Here is a 24966-nt window from a genome sequence, read left to right on the forward strand (position 1 = left end):
AAAGGATAAGTATCCACAATGCAAGATGACAGAAATATTAGAGATATCATATGATACGATTTCTGCTAAATAACACATATGTCTGCCTTGATTAGTGTTAAAATGTGTTTTGATTAAACTAATTTAAAAAGACATTAATTAATGTGAATTTCCCATTGGGATTAATAAATTATCTATCTATCTATCTATCTATCTATCTATCTATCTATCTATCTATCTATCTATCTATCTATCTATCTATCTATCTATCTATCTATCTATCTATCTATCTATCTATAATGTTAAATAACAAATTTACACAAAGTAATTTACATATTACACAACAGACAAAATGTTTCCTGGACCAAAATAGACTAGGTCCCCTAATTTGGACTCTCTGTACACAAATATGACCATGAAAATTGATCTTTAGCTGTAGTTTTTTAGATATAGAAAACAACTTCTGACAGGGGACATTATTTCTGCTACCTATGGGAAAGGTTTCCTAGTCTAAGTGAGGCAAAATATCGAAGTTGGCTTTCTTTGGATCACAAATACAAGAACATCTCAAGGACAATCACTTTGTTGACAAATTCTCCATTGTGAGCAAAAGTGTGTGTGGGACTTTTAAACAAGTTTGTGCAAATTTCCTGAATAAGAAGAGAATTGAAAATGAAGAGGACATTGCTGTGAGATGGTGTCATCCTATCAGAAGTTGGGCTGCAGCATGTCTTTAATAATTCACTTTATCTACTCCCACTGGGACCTTGTTGCTGAAAACTGTGGAGTGAGAGAGCGATGAACTTGTGGAATGCTTATTGTAATTCTTCTCAGAATGGTTTCAATTTAAAGCTTTGGCTTTGTCATTTAATAAAATTTTGATTACAAAAAGAACAAGAAGTACCTTTCTATCTGTATAATGATGTGGTTAATATGGGAGATATCACAATAGTGAATAAGATGCAGGTAATACAATTAGAAGTGTCTTACAAAGCGAGAAGAAGGAACTTTCTCTAAAAGTCATACATGAAGACTACAAATAGAAACTCATATGTGATGATAGTGGAGCCTGGCAAGTATTGGAATGAGAGATACCTGAAGAGCAAAGAATGAGTGCAGAAAGCAGTTACTACGTAGACTGAAGACCTCTAACGAGTGATGACAGCCTGTTCATTTGTGCTCTAAAGGCAATAAGAAAGAAAAGAAAGAAATGGTGACATGAGCATCTTTCACATAAAGAGGTCTGGAGAGTCATGTGTTAAGAATTCAGTAGGATTTGTTTATTCACACTTGTTAGGGTCAACCTGGGTCTCTAACGTTCACATATCACTGACTAATATGCACTGTGAAGAGTGGTGCTTAAGAAACAGAAACTTACCGGTTTTATTAAAGATTTTATGAGCTAACCAATCAACATAAATGTTATGCTAAACATTTGTAAAACTAGAAACTATCTGTCATGTGCTGACGTACTTCATTTTCTTTTACTGGCATTTTGTTTACTAAAAGATCAGTGTTATTATTTCAAAGTCTCAATGAAAAAAACACATACAGTATTCATAGTTTATGAGAAAGAAGAAGAAAAAGGATGGTGAACATAAAACAGTAAAAAGTAAGTTTAAAATGCTTAATGAAGAAATGTGAATTAACTCTCCTTTTCAAAAGAAAGAAATTTGTTGAACTCATCACCTGTGAGTCTGTAGATAAACTTTAACTGGAAATGTGTTTGTAAATATAAACATGTATTTTATATTCTCTATCCCCCTTCTAAAATGTACCTACCCTCTTTAAAAAGGTGTCAAAGTGTATCTTTAGAGCAATTCAGTCAGGAAACAATGTTTTTTATGCCAAAAGAACCGTCCACATGAAGGTTCCAGGAAGAAGCTCGGTTTATTTAAATTCATCACAGGCTCCATAAATAGCCATGAAGAACTGATAACAGACTTATGAAAGAACAATGAATTCCTGATTTTAAATGGACTCTCGCTGCACACACTAACTCAGGCTAAGTTCTGGTTTTCTTCATCTGTCATATCCTGCTACAACACCTACTCGACATTAAAGATTTTTCCTTTCTCCACAAATTAGGAACCTTTCAAATGTTTCAAAGAACCAACTTCACGAGCAGAGAAGCCTTTACAGAGTGAAATGGTTCTTCATCAAGCAATGACTCTACAAGAAACCACACAACCCAGTAAAGTGCTTTTAAAAATGCAGTATTTAAAGACAATATGTATGTAAATATATTGGGGTATTGAACAGAGTTTTGAAAGATGTGGGGTTGCTCAGTTCTTGACAATCAGAACAACGTCACTGTTGTAACAATTTACCTTTAAAGATGAATGACAGGATTGTATTTGAGGTCAATAAGGAAAACCGCACATTTTTATTTTTCCTTGATTTTGAAATGCACTCTTTCTTTCTTTCATTCTGTCTGTCTGTCTGTCTCAAATACACTCAAAATTGTCTAGCTTGTGTATCTGTATGCTCTGCAGTGCAATGTTTTGGCTCCTGACTTATGCTCAGTGCTGTGAGGTTTGGCTGCAACTCCCTGCCAGCATTGATCTTTGCACAGTGGTGTTCAGAAAATAGCCTCAGTTCATGATTAATATTATTATTATTACAGATATATGTGCAATGCTGATTAACACTTTAAAACTACCCCGTACACATGACAATAATTGCCCTTTATAAACCTGTAACATTGATATACGATGTGTCCTGCCAAATCCCAAAGGCATATTAGCTTAATACTCAAACTGACCACAAAAACTGCAGTCCTTTTTTTTGTAAAGAAGTTATTTCGCTAAAGCACAATGGGGTTAGTTTCAATTTCCAAAATATCTGCATTTAAGTTTCGTTTTTCATTTTGGACGCAAAAGTAACAAACGACAAGCTTGCTGCGTAACCGCTTGCTGTAAAAGAAACAAATCCCTGACCCATCTCTGCCACGGAACAACTTCAGACGCCAGCCATGTGGTAAGTGCGCTATCTTAATCTTAATCTGCATGCATTGCAGTACGCAGAGCGATATTTGAGGAACAGTGATAGAAAAGCCGTGCATTTTGACAGATCTGCACAAGTCGTTTTGCTGTGAGGAATGGTTACCGTGGCTAGCTTTTCAAATATAGTATATATTCTATATATAATACAAGTATTGTATCGAAGTAGGGGTTACGATCGAAGCTGAAGCCGCCTAATAAAATGTTTTTAGCTAGTGAACTGTCACAGTTTTGTGTGCTGTAGATACAGTACGTATGTGAGAAGAGAATGCATTGTCGTAAATACGCTTACAGAAGCTGCCCAGCACTGAATACCTTGCTCTAGTGATGCATATGGTGGTAAAGTTAACTTGAATATCAAGCAAACCGCTCAATTGAACTAAAATCGCAGGGGGTCCGAACTCCGAACATATCAGGCAGCCCCAGACGCTGTCCAACGCAGAGCCGCAAAAAGGTATGGAAACAGCAGTCCACCGCCTTGACGAGCCGGGCTGAAGTAACACTCTCTTTTTCGGACATGTAATAGAAAAAGAGGTGCAAACCGATGGAGCCCACGAAGAAACAGGACAAGCGTTCAAAGTCCTAAATACAACATCAGGTGGCGAAATTCAAGGGGCGTGAGAGGTGGGTGATCAATGCCAACATCAAGACCAGCAATACAGTTTCACATTAGGCACGATGTCACTTGCGGAACTGGTTTGCTTACTCTACCTGACGACTTGAAAATGTTTTGATTACCTGCAGTTGCTATGGAAACAGCGTTACGTAACAGCGTAAGAGAATGGCAGTGCGTGATGTGTGACTTAATATGCTTGCCTCGGGGGTGGAGGAAGCACGCAATTTACTTAAGTAAAAGTAGAAATGAACAAAAACGAACTCTAGCAAATGTTGAAGTATTGCATTGATCTTTCAACTGAAGTAAAAGTTTAAGAAAGTACTTGTTTGAATGAATAGTTAAAGTATGAGAATAAATGTATTTGTCGAAAGTATTCCCCGATTCACCAGTAAAATATGGCGTATAGTGTGCCTACTTAATGTATATTGTGTTAAATGCAAAGATAGTACAGGTTATGCCATGTTATATATATTTAGGAATGAGGCAGATGCGTTGCGCACCCACCACACGACGAAATACCGGGATTGGGACTCGAGTTTAGCCGTGGAACGGGTGATACCTCAGCAGCACACGGGAACAGTCCGAGGCTTTTTTTTTTTTTTTACGGTGGCTACAAAGCCAATCCTGCCACCAACCCCAACGTTTTTCATGCAAGTTGGAGGACCTGCTTGCAGGGCTGGATGCTGATTAACGTCATACCCGTATTCATTTAATATGTTCATAAATTCGAAATGTAACAAATAATTAAAACATTATATTATGATGAATAGGCCGAATCAGACGTGTGCTACTTTCACTTGTCTAAACGAGAGGCTGACAACACAACGCATGCGCTTTACTCCTCTAAATCAAGGGTTCTTAAAACTTCTTCATCGGAGAACCCATACTGGGGCTCAATGAGGCGATTATCATCATAGTGACAATGGAGTCAAAAAAGAAGCTGTTTTTCCTTTGAAGCATATTTTCTCAAATGAGTAATGCATTATTAAGAAAATAATACTTTATCTATCCGTAGTTCAAATTTGTAGATTGCAGGGTCATGGCGCATCTGGAGCCTACACCAGCAACCATAGGTTGCAAGGCAGGAACGATCACAGGACAGTAAACGACTAAGAAGATGAATTTGCTATGACATCTCTTTTTTTCTTGTGTTCCAACATTAAAACATTTGAAATGTGATTGTCTCATCCTAAATTTTGCATATGTGTGGGGAAAGAATTATAAAGAAATACTAAGAGGTATTTTTAATAATATTGTAATATCTATACAAGATATAAAACACATATAGACTGCTAAGTTCACTGAAAAAATATGACACATTTCCATCAAACTGTATCAAATAATCTTTTTTTTGTCTTCTCTGATTTATACAATTTAAGAAAGATAGTCATATAAATCATGATACCTTAGAAGGACAGGTCATACTTAACATGGCTTGTATTCAGTAACTTTAAGAGGTTTAAAGATGTTAATTTTATTATTGTTTCTGCATTTAAAGATGTATTTGAGTCCATTTCATAACATTTACATGTTTCTATTGTATGACAAATGTCCATTAAAGTACATTGTGAATTCCTAATGTACATTATTTTTCTAAGATTAAAAAAAGATGTAATATCTTTGAATCAATTTAGACTAATTATGCCACACATTTTCATTTAATCAATAATATACAAACAGTCATAAATATGAAAGGCCTTGCTCCATTAGACTATTGATAGTTGAATTAAGATACAATTGTCAAATGTGGCTGGCACTTGCTGCTCTTACATCTTTCATAAACATGTTTACCCAACCAACATTTATACTGTTTTGAGTACATGGTCAAATGTTGCACATTTCCAATGTACTTACTTTTTAATTCTTCTTTTTCTCAGTTCTTCAGAAGACAAAGACATTAAATCTAAGCTGATGCAGTTAGAATGTTACTTCACATGGGGCTTGGAAAAGGAGGCTGTAGATCTCGACAATCTGGTTCAACGATTGTTAGATTCTATACGACTGCCTACTGGGAAAGTAAGATCTTTCAATTTTTTGGCTTATGTGAAGTACATGCAGGGATGTAATGAAGATGCACTTGCTTATCTTAAGCAAGCAGAAGATTATGCGAAGAAAGACCATGAAGATGACTTTGAAAAATGGGTATTGGTTACGTATGGCAACTATGCCTGGTTATATTATCACATGGGAGACATCAGTAAGGCTCAAGACTTCTTATCAAAGATTGAAGACATCTGCAAGAATATCCCATCAGCTTCTCGCTATTCTGCTCCTCTTTCCATCGTGGATGGAGAGAAAGGATGGTGTTACTTAAGGTTTGCAAGGAAATACTATAATGAAGCAATAGTTTATTTTCAGAAAGCTCTTGAGCAAGAGCCAGATGACCCAGAATGGAACAAAGGCTATGCAATGGCACTGTATCGTACTGAGTCCTTTGACATAATTTCAATGGAAGAATCACTTGCCTTAAAACAACTAAAGCATGCCATGGAGTTGAATCCAGAAGATGCTCATATTGTGGTCCTCCTTGGTTTAAAGCTTATATTTTTGAAGCAGCGTGATGAAGGGATGAAACTCATCGAGAAAGCTCTGACTCTTGCCCCAGATGAGCCATATGTAACTCGCTATGTAGCAATGGGGTTACGAAATGCTGGATGTGAAGATGAATCTATTAAACTCCTAAAAAGAGCTTTGGAAAAGATGCCCAATTCTGCTTTTCTGCACCATCAGATTAGCCTCTGTTACAGGAACAAAATATTCAAATTGCAACCTTGGCTAAGAAGACCTTTTATCGAGATGAGCATTGAGCATCTGCAAAAAGCACTTGAGTTGAAGCATTTCTTTGTTCATGCACAACTGGACCTGGCCAAGATGTATGCATTGTCAAAAGACTTTCAAAAAGCTGAAGAATTGTTCCAGAAAGCATGTGAAATGCCGAATACCTGTGAAGAAGACATTGCAATGAAACATCGGTGTTATGGAGATTTCCTCTTTAAAAACAAACAATCGGAGGTTCTTGCAATTAAGCAGTACAAAGCAGGCTTATCATGTAGAAAAGAGACACATGACAAAGATAGGTGCCTACAGCAACTGGAAAGGATTGCAAAGAGACGCATTGGCAGGTATCCAAAAGATGGGGAAGCATATGGTCTCCTGGGCTTGGTTCATCAACATAGAAAGCAAGAAATGTTAGCAGTTGAGTGCTTTGAGAAAGCTTTGCTCAATGACCCGGGGAACGAAGACTACCTAAGTGCTCTTTGTGAATTGCGGCTGAAGCTGGAATAAAAGACATTGGATTCTGAAGGCAACTTCCTTCTGTGTGTGAAGTGAGCACAGTGTACAATATTATTTTCATCATATATTCATTTGGAAATGACTTTTCAAACAAAGGAAGTTGTAGATCCAATCTAGAAAACCCATCATCCATTTGATTTACAGAAGATACTTAGCTTTGAACACCTTTGATGCAACAAATGAGATGCTCTTCATTGTTACTACCTTTCTTCAAAAATAACTGTATATTTTTTGTGATTTTTATTGGACAATTCTTAAGTAGACTGAATGCTTTCTAACCTCCATACACGCTCCATATACTGCATATAATTTAACCCCATAAAAGGAAAAGGCCGAATCAAGCGAAAGGATATCCATTATACAGTATTAAGACAGGACTTTCTCTTTTTTGTAGTTTCCTGTAGTTTCTTCATGAGTCCACCAGACTCAGAGTGCCTTATTTGTCAGTCAGACAACCCCTGACTGAACAACAATTTCCTTCACTTATCTGTTATTTCTGGTAGGCAGCCATGATCCACTGAATTTTATATCCAAGCTTGTAAGTTCCAGGCAGTGTTGGCTGTCTTTACCCCAATCTGTTACATATTTTTAATCCAGGTATGCAAAACAATTCCTCAACTGTGTGAATGCCACACGGGTTGGATGGACATCCCAACCAGAGAAGGGGATGGTTCCTTACCCAGACGGGAGGCTCCGAACAGGCAGATGGGAATCCTGACCAAGGGAAAGGAAGGAGCCAGACCTGGAAGTGATGGTCGGAGGAGATGGACAGACAGCCCACCGGAAGTGGAAGGTATTACTGGGGACTTTTTATTCCCCCAGAAAATGAGATGGCAGCAGTCCTCCATATCGGCACCAATTTGGAAACCAGTAGGGAATGCTGGGAGATGTAGTCCAGCAATTCAGCCCTGCTGGGGACCATGGGTGCCACAAAATGTGACTTCCGTGTCACATGGGAGTCCTTCCATCGGGCAGTGTCCCTGGCAACAGAAGTACTCCCAGGTCCTTAATAAAAGGTGTCCAGGTGAGTCAGAGCTGAGAGGATGTAAAGCAACACTGAAATGGAGGAGGACAGTGCAGTGGTGAAAGGAGAGGTGAATTGTAGAGACAGAGAAAGGATATTAGTGCTTGTGTTACTTTGTGGAAGTGTGTTGAATAAACACTCCATTATTTGAACCTGGGACTCTCTGTGCATTTGTGTTTTGGTGTCTGGGGCTCACTCCATCACAACTGTCACATCTCTGTCAATGAGAATGGGTCCTGTCACCCCAACTGGATCTATGGCTTATGTTACAGACACTTCCAAATTGTCCATTCTAATGACTATTCTACTGAGGTTCTAAGAGTATGCTGGGTAAATGTGTCAAGCTGGAGCTCAGAGACCATCATTCCGTGGTGTAAAACCTTTTTTTGCAGATGTCTAGGTTTCTGTTGAGGTCAGAAAAACATTACATGAGCCTGAGACATTTCTACGAGAAAAGGAAATGTTATCCTGATACACAGATTATGTAAATAAAAATAAAATACCTGAATTCACATAGCTTTAGATAACAGAAGAGCAAAATAAATGTTAAACAAAGCAAAGACGTTTTTGAACCTGAGAACAACCCTACAACTTGACAACACTGGTTTGGATTTAGAAAATATCTTGGCTTTTGTAGATTTTAGTGCTACATGAGAAATTTTATAATAGAGTTATTCATTGTCTTTACCAATAAACATATGGAGAAAAAACACTATAGAAAGGAGTGAAATGAAACTCCTTGTTTCTTTAGCTGTGGTTTGTGTCCATTCCTTTTGGTGGCCATGGTTTATACACAAAAGCACACACTGCAAGTGTAGATAATTTTTTTTCTGTAGAACATGGACATTAAATAGATTATTTCATTATAACTATAACTATAATACAATTAAACATCTTTATTTTAAAAACTGTGACAGCTTTACTTTCTGTTGTACTTGTTAATGGGGTGGCACACTGGTAAGCACCTCTGTCTCACACAGAAAGCATTCTGGGTTCAAATCATACACCTGTTTGTTCTCTGTGAGGAGTCTGGATGCTGTCCCCATCTTTCATCAGATTTCCTCCCACATTCCTAAAGACATGCATGTTAGGTTAACTGGTCATTCTGAACTGGTCCATGTTGGGTGGGTGTGTGCCCTGCAATGGGCTGGCACCCTCTCTAAGGTTATGCCATTAGGATCCTATGATCTTGATTTGTATTATGTGGGTGTGAGAGTATGTGTGCATGTACCTGTATATATAATTATTAACTGCAGAATTTGTTCTAAGATATTATAAGACTACATTTATGTGATTCTTCTAAATATTATAGCTATTTATACAATTCACAATAAAAGATTAGCCTAATTGCATTTCCTCTAAATGTTCTTCAAAAACTGAACTAGAAAAAATGAGACAGCTATGAGAGAGGACAAAGTATCTGAAGTAGTCTGGGTGATCATTAATGAAAAATGAGTCACATACAAGAAAAGGGAAGTATGAAGCAGTTGTGGATGATTTTATAAAGTAACAGATAGCCGAGGAGTAGCATACATCTACATGAGTGTTCAAAAGGAAATGAGTGGAAGGCATTAACCAAAAGAAAGACAGACAAAAACAGATCTTTAAACAAATGAAAGAACAAAATCAGAGCTTTTCAAAGGCACATGCATGACAACCCATATGTTCTTCTAGATTAAAGCAGACAACAAATACAAGATAAAGCTTCAGATAAAAATATATTCTAAGGAAGAGTAATCTGTAAATTCATTGTGCACACAGCTCACCGTTTATTATCAATAAACAACTGTAAAAGATATTTTGAGAGGGACAGGTGAAACATTTATCAATGGGTACTGTACCTTTGTAGACTGTAAGAGTTCACTATTTGCTGTGCTTCATTAATATAAAGGAAAGATTTATATTTCAATGACAGAATGGTGGCCACATGCTTATCAGTGCTACTTCACAGCTCCAGTGTAGTAATTGTGAGGCCTGGTCCAGGTCTGTGTGGAGTCTGCACTTTTTCACCATGTCTGGCAAAATTTCTACCAGGAATTTAAAATTCAATTTGCTGGACAAAATGGAGTCCTGACTTCTACTCAGTGCTGCTGTGACTGTCTCTGGCTACACAAGTGTACACTACAAAGTGGACTGCAGAAAATGTATATATGGATAACAATAATAATAATAGGGTCTGTTCATTTTGTTTCCCAGTTACACTCTCACACCCCAAAAAATGCTTGTTAGGTAAATGTGGTTGCTCTAAATTGGTCCAATATGATTAAACACTAATGTGTGCGCATGCATACAAGCAACATACTGTATGTGCAAGTAAGAACAGTCCAATCAGAAGATACTCATTAGAAACAAATCTACTGGCCACAATGCCCCTCTTAACTGAATGTGCCATTTAGTGATAATAAGGTACAGCAATAACAAATATGCACCTGCTTCATTCCCATAGGGGAGATCCATTGATGGCAATAGCACAAAACCTTTCAAACATTGTTAATGTAAGGTTATGCCATTATTATGGGGGAAATGCAATATATAAACTGAGAAGTCTTTTGTGTTCCTCTGCCTTATGTCACCAGGGGTCTGGCTAAAGGCATCTCTACCCTTAGTTTTTCCAGTTTGGACTTTGTTATGCTTGTTTTTGTATATAGAAGTTCATGAATTGGCTTGGAAATTTGAGCAATGTTTTGGAGTAGCTGATGAAATTCTACAGTCTGGGCACTTCTTCAACAGTTTATTCTCCCCTTCAATGCTAAGATGATATATATTTCTTTAGGGTCAGCACTGAAGTACTGAGAATGAAAATATAGTTTGTTTTGAAAAGGAAAGTTAACAAATAGGAAAGAGAATTGTTCAGCTAGAGAAAAAACAGACTGGACAAAAAAATCAGCCCGGAGAGTTATTGACATCTCTGTAGGGTATAAATACAGATAATGTTATTTGCATTTCTAGCAACCAAAAAAGAAAAGAAAAAGATTCTCAATAACAGCATCTTTCTGACAATATGTTCATGATTCTCAGCCTAATAGCAAAATTCAACTGATGGGTGCTACAGCCTTGATTGCTGGTACTCTTCACCATTATAATTTGGTAACCTGTCCCCTCGCATGGTGTTTTAGAACAATTCTTGTGACTTTTTCGATACAGCCAAGGGTAATTTTTCTTGGAAGAATGATTTCATGCTTTATGTGGCTAGCAATAAATTTTTCAGTATAGTAGTTGGCTGTCCATTGGCCATCATTTATAATTACTTCCATAATGTACATAAAGTGTAAGGCGCACTACTTTATATGAGAAGCACTCATCTTCACCATTGCTGTTATGGGTTCATCTGATGTTTATTAAAAATTATATGGTAGGTAAATCTTTAAGAAAATGAGGTGAGTTGGAAAAATAAACCTGCTTGAGAATGATGGGTCAATCTGAACGATGAGTGTGAAAAACTCGGACAAACTTACAGATTTGTAAAATCCGCCCACTTAGGTGCCTAAGATGAGGTCATTTCTACAAAAACCTGGGTGTGTGGTAAACCTAGTAATATCAGCAAAAAGTGACATTGGCATTGTAGAAAATAGTTAATGAGAAACAAATTAAACCTGCAGTTTAATTAAAAACGCAAAACAGTCTTTGATCAAAGAGAGGTTATTTGCTCTTTAAAGAGAACTTATAAGTAAAGCACTCTAACACTCTTTTTCTTCTTCTTGCTATGATTAATATAAAAAAGGCATTGTATTATTTAATTTAAAAATAAGAGTAACCTTGTATATTACTCATTGATATTAATATAATATAATATTGCATCATCCAGTTTTCATTTTCCAAAAAAGCAGCAGCACTGCTGCCACGACTCAAACAGGCACCAGTGACCCAGAGCCTATCTCTTTGGAATTGCCATTATATTGGACACTCTCTATGGTGAAAAACCTATGTCTTCTCAAAATATTTGTTGCAAAAATGAATTAAAATGATAGCTTTTTACTAATCAGTCAAACAAAATACAGTAATTAACAAAACACTACAACAAGGAAAGCAGACATAAATCTAAATTTCATTTAGTTTTTAATTTGCCTCACATGGTGACACAGCATCACACCGAATTCAAAAATTGCTTAAAGTCATAAAATTAACCGTAATATACTGAGTACATGTTTATTCATTCTATGCATAACACTTTACAGAGCCAAGTTTAGGGATCGTCCTCGTCTGCTAATATTCAGATAAATGAACTGTTTTTTTTAACCTGTTATACTGTCAATCAGCAGGTCTCTCTGTTTGCACAACTCATTTTAGGGGACAGCAAATTTTTGCCCATTTGAGGATCTGTTTTGCCACCCAGAGAAGATATTGAACATTTAAAAATGGAGAATTTACAAGTACCTCTCAAAATAAATATCAATCAATAAACAATTCAGTTATACAGGTCACATAGAACTGATATCTGTTTTAAGATAGATGATGTTGAAAATTATGACAATGTTTCTTAAGTGACAATGACAATAGGTGCAATATGTTCAGTATTCATATGCTTTGCAGCTCTCTATTGGCTATTTTAAGATGAACAATTTTTTAAATTCACCAGTGATTTTTACATTGGACTTTTTTACAATTCATAATAACAATGAAAATGTCTCAGCAAATTCCCTATGTTGAACTTGTAGTCCCAAAAAGCACTTCCAATAATGCCCACTAGAGGGCAAAAAACATCAAAACCCAGCGAGTAATGGAGCAAACAGAGAATCCTTATAAATTAAAAGATTTGTTCTCCACAAAACAGAATACCAAGAGCAATGAAGCTCCATGGAGCACAGAGTCAAAACGGAATTCCCAAGACACATGGCAAACCAAAACAAACAAGACCAAATACTGCAAATAAAAGAATTGTCTGAAACAGAGCAAAATATCAAAATTCCAATAACACACAAAAAATGTAGCAGAAACACACCAAAAATCTCGCTAGCACATCTGAAATGAACTGCCAGGAACTATGGAAAACCATTCAGTTTATAGAGAAGAGGGCAGTTCCTGGCAGTGATTGACAGGTGGTCATGCTCCCTTCAGGACCACCCACAAAACACATGGAACATAGCTGAGGCATCCATCCATTCATCCTCTTCCGCTTATCGGAGATCGGGTCGTGGGGGCAGCAGCTTGAGCAGAGATGCCCAGACTTCCCTCTCCCCGGCCACTTCTTCTAGCTCTTTCTGGGAGAATCTCAAGGCGTTCCCAGGCCAGCCGAGAGACATAGTCCCTCCAGCGTGTCCTGGGTCTTCCCCGGGGCCTCCTCCCGGTTAGACATGCCCGGAACACCTCACCAGGGAGGCGTCCAGGAGGCATCCTGATCAGATGCCCGAGCCACCTCATCTGACTCCTCTCGATGCGGAGGAGCAGCGGCTCTACTCTGAGTCCCTCCCGGATGACTGAGCTTCTCACCCTATCTTTAAGGGAAAGCCCAGACACCCTGTGGAGGAAACTCATTTCCGCTGCTTGTACTGTATTCGCGATCTTGTTCTTTCGGTCACTACCCATAGCTCATGAACATAGGTGAGGGTAGGAACATAGATCGACTGGTAAATCGAGAGCTTTGCCTTGCGGCTCAGGTCCTTTTTCACTACGACAGACCGATTCAGAGCCTGCATCACTGCAGACACCGTACCGATCCGCCTGTTGATCTCACGCTCCATTCTTCCCTCGCTCGTGAACAAGATCCCGAGATACTTGAACTCCTCCACTTGGGGCAGGATCTCGCTCCCAACCCTAAAAGGGCACTCTACCCTTTTCCGGCTGAGGACCATGGTCTCAGATTTGGAGGTGCTGATTCCCATCCCAGCCGCTTCACACTCGGCTGTGAACCGATCCAGAGGGAGCTGAAGATCATTGCCTGATGAAGCAAACAGGACAACATCATCTGCAAAAAGCAGTGACCCTATCCTGAGTCCACCAAACCGGACTCCCTCAACACCCTGGCTGCGCCTAGAAATTCTGTCCATAAAAGTTATGAATAGAATCGGTGACAAAGGGCAGCCCTGGCGGAGTCCAACAATCACTGGAAACGGGTTCAACTTACTGCCAGAAATGCGGACCAAGCTCTGACACCAATCGTACAGGGACCAAACAACTCTTATCAGGGGGTCCGGTACCCCATACTCTAGGAGTACGCCCCACAGGATTCCCAGAGTGACACGGTCAAACGCCTTTTCCAAGTCCACAAAACACATGTCGACTGGTTGGGCAAACTCCCATGCACCCTCCAGGACTCTGCTAAGGGTGTAGAGCTGGTCCACTGTTCCGTGGCCAGGACAAATAAACCATACTTTTCCTCCTGAATACGAGGTTCAACTATCCGACGGACCCTCCTCTCCAGGACCCCCGAATAGACTTTTCCAGGGAGGCTGAGGAGTGTGATCCCTCTGTAGTTGGAACACACCCTCCGGTCCCCCTTCTTAAAGATGGGGACCACCACCCCGGTCTGCCAATCCAGAGGCACTGTCCCTGATGTCCATGCAGTGTTGCAGAGGCGTGTCAACCAAGACAGTTCTACAACATCCAGAGCCTTGAGGAACTCCGGGCGTATCTCATCCACCCCCGGGGCCCTGCCACCAAGGAGTTTTTTGACCACCTCGGTGACCTCAGTCCCAGAGATGGGGGAGCCCACATCCGAGTACCCAGGCTCTGCTTCCTCATTGGAAGGCATGTTAGTGGGATTGAGGAGGTCTTCGAAGTATTCCCCCCACCGACCCACAACATTCCGAGTTGAGGTCAGCAGCGCACCATTCACACCATATACAGTGTTGACACTGCACTGCTTCCCCCTCCTGAGATGCCAGATGGTGGACCAGAATCTCCGCGAAGCCATCCGAAAGTCGTTCTCCATGGCCTCCCCAAACTCCTCCCATGCCTGAGTTTTTGCCTCAGCAACCACCAAAGCCGCATTCCTCTTGGCCTGCCGGTACCTATCAGCTGCCTCCAGAGTCCCACAGGACAAAAGGGACCGGTAGGACTCCTTCTTCAGCTTGACAGCATCCCTCACCACCGGTGTCCACCAATGGGTTCGGGGATTGCTGCCATGAGAGGCACCGACCACCTTACGGCCACAGCTTTGGTCAGCCGCCTCAACAATAGAGGCATGGAACATGGCCCATTCGGACTCCATGTTGAAGCTTTGAAACTTAAATAAACAGAAATAAACGTAATATACAGTATATAAAAGAGCCAAAAATGTACAAAGATGTCATGAAAGATTCATCTGAACCCCAACCAGCGGAGGGACTCTGGCTATGCAGGCAGTGTGGTGTTGTGTTTAAGGCTTTGGACTTCAAAATTCCAGGCTGTGGGTTCAGATTCCACTACTGACACTGTGTGAACATGAGCAAGTCACTTGACCTGCCTGGGCTCCAGTTGGATACCAAAAGAAATATAACAAATTGTATCATAAATGTTGTAAGTCACCTGAGATAAAGATGTCAGCCAAATAAGTATATGTAAATAAGGTGTGACATTTCCTTGAAGACCATATAAGCACTTTAAGCACTTTGAGCTACTTTTTTGTATAAAAATGTGCTATACAAATAAATGTTATTATTATTATTATTATTATTATTATTATTATTATTATTATTATTATTATTATTATTATTATCATTATTATTATTATTATATGAAATTTGTCCACTGGGAACCAAATTATTTTATGCAGACAGACACAAGGACCAAACAAAAGCAAAAGCCGTCTCACTTTCCATGCCACCACTCCTAAAAAATGACATTTGATAAGATTGTTTTAAATAGATATGGCCACATTCCCTGCTCTACAAACAGAGCAGAATTAGCATGGGCCATAAATTGATATGAAAGGTAAAAAGAATCTGCAAAAATGTCCTAACACACTCTCACTTTTCTGTTCTTCTGATGAAGCATGCAAAGAAAGACTAGTGAGCCTTAAAACATTTAACGAAACTCTACAAACTAAGCACAAGCAAGGTTTCAGAAAGCTCTCAAGCAAGATCCAAATAGTAAAGAACGAAGAGCCCATGGAGTGACATTTGTATTACATACCTGAAGAAGTGCTAGCCAGAGAATCATCTCTGTATATATAAAATCCAACGTCTGTCTGTCTGTATGTCTGTCCGCTTTTCACAAGAGAACTACTGAACTTATTTAAATCGGGTTTTTTCTATAATTTGCATGAACATTCCAGTTGATTTTGTGAGTTCTCTCACTGCGCTATGTATCATAGTTCGCTTGTGGTACTGATTTCTTTGCACAAATCCAAGAAACATGCAGCGGGCTGAGGGGATGGGGTGGGGACCTCCTCACTCACGCACCAGCCTTAGCTAGTGAACGAGACAACTACTGAACGAATTTAGATCGGGTTTTTTTCTATAATTTTTTTGAACATTCTGGTTGATTTTGCGACTTGTCTCATCGCGCTAAGAATCATAGTTTACTTGCAGGAGTGATATATTCACACTACTCCAAGACAGAAGCTGCAGGCCGAGGGGAGGGGGTAGCGTGACGTCAGGAGTAGGGAGCCAGGCAGGGCCCTTATATCATAAGCTAAACCTACAATATTTTTCAGCCTTGGTTGAAAATTAATACTGTAGGTAGTAATATGATTTAGTAGGGTGAGCTTTAAACTTCTCACTAGATGGTCATAATTGAAGTTAATACTTGGGACAGGAATTAAATGATGTGTCTGTAGAAGAATCTCTGGAATCACTATTAAACAATTTAGGTAAGGCATGTAATTTTTTTTTCTTACTTCATCAGATTAGGCTTCTTCTTACAGGAAAAAACATTTCCTAAAAAAATCACTAAACATTGTAACATGGCACTATATTGGCGCCCGACCCAACACAGATGGACACAGAGGCACATGTAAAAATAAAACAAATATTTATTTTTCTTCAGCTGGAGGACACGTCTTTCCCGTGCCCTTCCAGGTGTGGCTGCATTGCCGCCAAAGACGGGGTCAGGAAGCCGTGTAGCTCCCCCCAGCAGTGTCCACGGAGCCCAACAGGGCTGAGCTCCGAAGTCCCATGTCTGTGGTCCCGATGCAACCCAGGGGGGCTGCCACCAAGCGTTCTGGGGCAAGTAGTATGCTGCCCATGGCTGTTCCCCCGGACCAAGTGTCGAAGGGGCATCCCGGCTAGTCATGGGCCCCGGCCGTCCGCCACAACATATATAACTGACCATTTATTTTCTGAAAACAGCACCCATACTAATTTTGTAAAAATTATCAAATAATATAGTAAAAGGTCAATTAAACAAGAAAATACTTGAAATGATAAAATGCACATTAAAAAGCTTTCATACATTATGGCAAACTTACATTTATTAAGATTTATTTATCTGAAGTGCAAAGGTGGTCGCTAGACAAAGGGAGTCTTACTGAAGTAAAGTCATTCATTGCCACGATCAGTACAGAAACATTAACCAAAAGGTCAAAACTGCAAATGAAAACAAGTAGCCAAAGTGAAATATTTGCAAAGTTCACAATCTTTATAATTCTTTTCTTAACAAATGATTTGCTTTCTTAAAGATCTTCTCTTAATTATTTAAAGTTTGGACACGGGCTACAACATACAGCCATCTTTTATATTATGGTTTCCATAATGTCACAGGTCAATGGCATCTGCTCACTTGTGTGGCATTCATGCAGCATCATAGTGATTAGGGACACAAAATGTCGACACCCATGAAAACAGCCACAAAAATTAGTGGCACCCAAAGAAAAATAAAGGCACAAAATAGTGCCAAGGAAAGTCACCAATACTGTAAAAATAATCAAATGCCAAAATAATAACTATGTTTACACAAATATACTGCAATTGAACATAACATGATGGAGCTCTAGCAAAGTGGTGGAAAAGATTCATAAAGGGTGCTTCTGTAACCTGAACATACAAATAAAAAACATGGCTTTACATTGTACACCAACCATCCATCTCCAACCTGCTATATCCTAACTACAGGGTCACGGGGGTCTGCTGGAGCCAATCCCAGCCAACACAGGACGCAAGGCAGGAAACAAACCCCAGGCAGGGCGCCAGCCCACCGCAGGGCACACGCACACACCAAGCACAATTTAGGATCGCCAATGCACCTAACCTGCATGTCTTTGGGAGGAAACCAGAGCACCCAGAGGAAACCCATGCAGACACGGGGAGAACATGCAGACTCCATGCAGGGAGGACGAGAGAAGCAAACCCAGGTCTCCTAACTGCGAGGCAACCACTGTGCCACCGTGCCGCCCACATTGTACCGTAACCGGCGGAGTTTTGGGTCTGAGGCTAGGGATCTCGTAAATGCCAAAAGGGACTCTACTCTGTTGGGCCCTTGAGCAAGGCCCTTACCCTGCAATTGCTGAGCGCTTTGAGTAGTGAGAAAAGCGCTATATAGATTCAAAGAATTATTATTAATTATTATTGTATACTTCCTATGAAAAAATACTTACAAAGGAAAAAAAAAATCAAACTTTTGATCAGACTTTAGCTCTGCACAGACCTGTTCTGGACAAAGGGAGTGGCCTAGTGGTTAAGGTTTTGGACCTCAAATCCTGAGACTATGGGTTCAAATCCCAATATTATCAATGTGTGACCATGAACAAGTCACTTCACCTGCCTGTGCTCCAACTGAACAAACAAAAGAAATGTAACCAATTGTCTATCACCTTGGATAAAGGCATCAGTAAATGTAGATTGATTGACTACTAATTAAGAATTACACTGACAGAGCGACTTACAAGATATTCTAGAACAGAAAGTGATTAAGTGACCCTGTGGCTAAGGATCTGTGCTGGTATCTGGAAGATTGCCGGTTCAAATCCCATTACTGCCAGAAGGAATCCTACTCCAAAGGGCCCTTGGGCGAGGCCATTAAATTGAAAATTGTTCTTGGGATGCTGTACAATGGCGAACCCTGTGCTCTGACCGCCAAACGTCATGCAAAGAGACAGTTTCCTGTTATAGATAGTGACCACCAGGGGGCGCACAGCTCCCCAAATGCCTGACGAAACAGACACTAGGCAAAAATGCAGCAACACACACGTTTATTTTCATGGGGAAATTCTTCCCAAATCATTCCCCTCAGCAGCACAGTACAGAAGCACCAAAGCACACTTTTTCTTCTTCTTTTCTTCTCTGTCTTTTTCTCTTATCCTTCTCATTCACTCCTCCTCCCGCAAGCGTCATCCTCTCCTTCCCAACTCCTGACTGGAGTGTGGCGGATCCTTTTGTAGAGCACCCAGAAGTGCCCCAGGTGTCGCATGATATCATTCCAGGTGTCCTGCAGAGGAGGGCTCAGCCGTTCCCTATGCACCCTTTGGTGGTGGCCATGGGTTCCAGTAGGGTAGCACTTCCATGTTCCAAAGCCATAGCACGATAAGAAGCTGGGGGACTGCCCTCTGTCGTCCTGGGGGAGATACTGCCCTGTGCAAGCACACAGAGGCGTCCCAGTCGGGTAAAAGTCCGAGCCGTCTGTCACAATACACATATGGTATATAGAAATAAAAAAAATAAAGTTGAGTATAGTGGAGTGCCCCATTGTGATCAACAATTCAGTAAGCTCCTATGAAATACTGTAGTATTTCTAAAATGAAATGAAATGTTGTACGAATTTGTTATTCAACTCGGTGATGGTTAAAATTAATTCATTTTAAATCCAAGTGGCCTAGAGTGTATTCATGGAACAAGCTGTGAATTGTTGTTTTGCTAAATTTTAAAAATACAGCTTACTGCACAGTGTTGCTACACTGAAATGCTTATTTTTATTTAATTTTCATTAAATTTATTGCTGTGAGTTTTGCTTACTTTAAGATTTTAAAGAGCTATCATTTGATTTTGAAAACAAGCTTATGTGCCTGTGTTATGGTAAAGGTAATAATCCCCTCTTATGAAACTCTATCCACATTCTCTTTGAGAGTATGATCTTTGACAGAGTTACTGCATAAGTGAATCTTTTCAAAAGTTGGTAGACAAAATAGAATATGATTAATGATAAATTCATAACTAAAATTCAAGCTGTAATTCCGAGTTAATTCAAATAGTTGTATAAACAGGGATATTTATAAAGTTGAATAAAAACATGTCCATTGCTTATAATAAAAACTGTAATTAAAATGAGATGAGTTTACATAAAGCCATTTTTCTCCATCATGTAACATTTTTATACAAAACACATCTCTTAACTGTCTATTATAGTTTTATTTTATTGTTTCTGCACCATAATTAATTAAATATCAGTGTTTCATTTTGCTAATTTCTTTGAATTTTAAATTTGTAATATTAAAATATATATTTAAAGCAAAATAATTTTTTTTTTTTTTCCGTAATACGATCATCCATCCATCCTCCAACCCACTGAATCCGAACACAGGGTCACGGGGGTCTGCTGGAGCCAATCCCAGCCAACACAGGGCAGGAACCAATCCCAGGCAGGGTGCCAACCCACCGCAGGACACACACACCAAGCAGACACTAGGGCCAATTTAGAATCGCCAATCCACCTAACCTGCATGTCTTTGGACTGTGGGAGGAAACCGGAGCGCCCAGAGGAAACCCACGCAGACACGGGGAGAACATGCAGACTCCAAGCAGGGAGGACCCAGGAAGCGAACTCAGGTCCCCAGGTCTCCCGACTGCGAGGCAGCAGCGCTACCCATTGCGCCACTGTGCCACCCTAATACGATCATCCATCCATCCATCCATTTTCCAACCCGCTGAATCCGAACACAGGGTCACGGGGGTCTGCTGGAGCCAATCCCAGCCAACACAGGGCACAAGGCAGGAAACAATCCTGGGCAGGGTGCCAACCCACCGCAGGACACACACAAACACACCCACACACCAAGCACACACTAGGGCCAATTTAGAATCACCAATCCACCTAACCTGCATGTCTTTGGACTGTGGGAGGAAACCGGAGCGCCCGGAGGAAACCCACGCAGACACAGGGAGAACATGCAGACTCCAAGCAGGGAGGACCCAGGAAGCGAACTCAGGTCCCCAGGTCTCCCGACTGCGAGGCAGCAGCGCTACCCATTGCGCCACCCTAATACGATCATATGGTTCATATATAGGGACCTGAGAGTTCAGAGTATCTTACTGGATCAGCAGTCAGGTCAAACACAGTTCCCAAGAGTTGACATTGGACTCAGAAGGAATGGCTAGCTAGATAAACGCTACTGCTTGGTGCCGAAAGCATCATCAGAGCAAGCTTGGTGGATGCTACCATCACCTCAGATTAAGTTTGGTTTAATGAAGGAGTTTGTCAAAGCCTTATCAAAAGATGGGGTCTGTTTGATTTGTTTCTGCTGAAGGTTTCTGGACATGTCTGAGACTAAATTGAAAGAAGGCATTTTGTCTACACCTGATATTTGAAAACTATGAATGCTCAAGTCAAGTGTATTCACGGCACGTTATTGTGTAGTGCGCCATCACTGGTTTCTTATAAATGAAAATCTCACCTTACTGCATTTGTATGAATGTAAAATAAGAGAAGCAAAAAAAAAAAGATCTGCTTATTTAAAAATAAAATTAATTACAGGTGAAAGTACCTTGTGAAACTGGTTGGACCAAAATCCTTCAGCCACTGGCGGACCCCCAGGACCGAATGTGAGTACGACTGGTTCAGTTGACTGATTGCCATAAAAGCACATGTTGTGAAGATGCCCCCGTGTCTGGCACTCTTCCCTCTGCTTTGTCGTCCAGTTTTTCACTGTCTCCATGGCGCTGCCCATCAGATGCTGCAACTTGCTTAGCCTTGATAAAAAAATAAGAGTAATAATCTAACACACATTCAATACAAAAAGTGGGTTTAAAACTAAATAAATACTGCTTGCTAGTTAATGTTAACTTCACTCCACGTGCATTTGAAAGTTGGCGTCCTTGTAAAACAAAATATGTAGATCACTACAAAAGAAAAAAAGTTAAAAGGAAAGTCTGTTGACTTCATGTCGTCATCGTGTTTAACAATGGACTATAATGTCACGTTCCTAAACTGCTCTCTTACTTTTAGCTTTAGCTTAATGCAAGATTTAAATTTTATTTTAAATATTTTCATGAACTGTCTTTGCTTACACAAGGTCAAAAGTAATGAAAGTAAAGCACAGAACAATGTATGCATTGTTACAATTAAATGGATGCTTTGAAGTTACTATCCATTTCTCTCTCTGATCCTCTTGACTTATTAGAAATGTACAAGTGTGCCACCATTCTTGTAAAGTCCAGAAGGAATGGATCTGATTTTTTTTCTGGACTCAGCAGGTGAACAAACTGCAAAACAGGTTTGTAATTTCGAGTCACCTTTTAAAACATTTGTGCAGTAAGTCTGTTTTGCTCTTTCAAGATGGTCTGGTACAAGAATCGGATAAGTAGGTGCTTTCTCTGATCAGCCACCACATACGGTCCCTGCCACTTATTCAAGAAGACTGTACTATGAGGTGGATAGAAACACCTGCACTTTCTGTCCAAATTTCAAAGTATGTTGTCTGACAGCCAGGGTCACAACCGACTAGTCGTCTTTCTGATTTCTGCCATCTCCATGTTCCCCTGCATAAACTGGAACTGCTGAGCTAACTTTATCCTGTGCTTGCAAAAAAAAAAAAAAGCATTAGCATATTTCTGGCTTTAATGGTTATTTGATTGTTCTCTTGTGCCTCTTTCAGTAGATTCCACTGGACCCCAAACAATCATTCTGGTATCCCAACTGAAACCTGTTAATTGGAAGCCCTACTGCATAAAAATAAATCTTTGTCAGTGCTCTACTCTAAAAAAGCATGTCCTTCTCTCACAAATGGTTTATCCCACTGCTGTCACCAAATCTGATGTCCTATAAAACTGCTTGTCACAGTCATAGAGGTGGGTTTGTGCGTGTGCGTAAGAGCAGACAACCAATGAGCGTTCACCCGAATATACAATGTATACTACACAGTCCAAAGCAAAGAACAAATGTTTTTTATGACAATGCACAGAATAACAGAGGCGTGCCAGTCTGAGATCTTGTGTTTGTTGTAAGATGACAGAATTGAAAAAGGAAAATAAAATGGGCTGAGATTGTGGCTAAACTAGTCACCACTGGAAAGCTACTGGCAGCAAGGTTGACCACCAGCATGTTATTTGGTGTCAGAATGTGGCAAACTTGTGTTACTGTGGAAATGTGAAACTGTACTGAGAAGTTTGCATGAAGTTATTTCATTTGACATCCCCTAGGTCTACAGTGCATCCGGAAAGTATTCACAGCGCATCACTTTTTCCACATTTTGTTATGTTACAGCCTTATTCCAAAATGGATTAAATTCATTTTTTTCCTCAGAATTCTACACACAACACCCCATAATGACAACGTGAAAAAAGTTTACTTGAGGTTTTTGCAAATTTATTAAAAATAAAAAAATTGAGAAAAGCACATGTACATAAGTATTCACAGCCTTTGCCATGAAGCTCAAAATTGAGCTCTGGTGCATCCTGTTTCCCCTGATCATCCTTGAGATGTTTCTGCAGCTTAATTGAAGTCCACCTGTGGTAAATTCAGTTAATTGGACATGATTTGGAAAGGCACACACCTGTTTATATAAGGTCCCACAGTTGACAGTTCATGTCAGAGCACAAACCAAGTATGAAGTCAAAGGAATTGTCTGTAGACCTCCGAGACAAATTTTGTCTCGAGGCACATATCTGGGGAAGGTTACAGAAAAATTTCTGCTGCTTTGAAGGTCCTAATGAGCACAGTGGCCTCCATCATCCGTAAGTGGAAGAAGTTCGAAACCACCAGGACTCTTCCTAGAGCTGGCCGGCCATCTAAACTGAGCGATCAGGGGAGAAGGGACTTAGTCAGGGAGGTGACCAAAAATCAGATGGTCACTCTGTCAGAGCTCCAGAGGTCATCTGTGGAGAGAGGAGAACCATCCAGAAGGACAACCATCTCTGCAGCAATCCACCAATCATGCCTGTATGGTAGAGTGGCCAGACGGAAGCCACTCCTTAGTAAAAGTCACATGGCAGCCCGCCTGGAGTTTGCCAAAAGGCACCTGAAGGACTCTCAGACCATGAGAAAGAAAATTCTCTGGTCTGATGAGACAAAGATTGAACTCTTTGGTGTGAATGCCAGGCGTCACGTTTGGAGGAAACCTGGCACCATCCCTACAGTGAAGCATGGTGGTGGCAGCATCATTCTGTGGGGATGTTTTTCAGCGGCAGGGACTGGGAAACTAGTCCGGATAAAGGGAAAGATGACTGCAGCAATGTACAGAGACATCCTGGATGAAAACCTGCTCCAGAGCGCTCTTGACCTCAGACTGGGGCGACGGTTCATCTTTCAGCAGGACAACGACCCTAAGCACACAGCCAAGATATTAAAGGAGTGGCTTCAGGACAACTCTGTGAATGTCCTTGAGTGGCCCAGCCAGAGCCCAAACTTGAATCTCTGGAGAGATCTTAAAATGGCGGGCGGCACGGTGGCGCAGTGGTAGCGCTGCTGCCTCGCAGCTAGGAGACCCGGGTTCGCTTCCTGGGTCCTCCCTGCGTGGAGTTTGCATGTTCTCCCCGTGTCTGCGTGGGTTTCCTCCGGGCGCTCCGGTTTCCTCCCACAGTCCAAAGACATGCAGGTTAGGTGGATTGGCGATTCTAAATTGGCCCTAGTGTGTGCTTGGTGTGTTTGTGTGTGTCCTGCGGTGGGTTGGCACCCTGCCCAGGATTGGTTCCCTGCCTTGTGCCCTGTGTTGGCTGGGATTGGCTCCAGCAGACCCCCGTGACCCTGTGTTCGGATTCAGCGGGTTGGAAAATGGATGGGTGGATCTTAAAATGGCTGTGCACCGACGCTTCCCATCCAACCTGATGGAGCTTGAGAGGTGCTGCAAAGAGGAATGGGCGAAACTGGCCAAGGATAGGTGTGCCAAGCTTGTGGCATCATATTCAAAAAGACTTGAGGCTGGAATTGCTGCCAAAGGTGCATCGACAAAGTATTGAGCAAAGGCTGTGAATACTTATGTATATGTGATTTCTCAGTTTTTTTATTTTTAATAAATTTGCAAAAACCTCAAGTATATCTGTAGTACTAGG

General features: G+C 40.5%; 1 protein-coding gene across 1 annotated transcript; it reads left to right on the forward strand.

Moving 5' to 3' along the window:
• The first annotated feature begins 2736 nt into the window (after nucleotides 1–2736).
• On the forward strand, nucleotides 2737–6882 carry LOC114646996 (interferon-induced protein with tetratricopeptide repeats 5-like). Its single transcript, XM_028795447.2, has 2 exons — nucleotides 2737–2958; nucleotides 5475–6882. The coding sequence occupies exons 1-2, from the start codon at nucleotides 2954–2956 to the stop codon at nucleotides 6880–6882; spliced, it is 1413 nt and encodes a 470-aa protein (XP_028651280.1). The 5' UTR covers nucleotides 2737–2953.
• The last annotated feature ends 18084 nt before the right edge of the window (nucleotides 6883–24966 follow it).

This window comes from Erpetoichthys calabaricus, chromosome 2, assembly GCF_900747795.2.
Source record: "Erpetoichthys calabaricus chromosome 2, fErpCal1.3, whole genome shotgun sequence".
Taxonomy (NCBI): domain Eukaryota; kingdom Metazoa; phylum Chordata; class Cladistia; order Polypteriformes; family Polypteridae; genus Erpetoichthys; species Erpetoichthys calabaricus.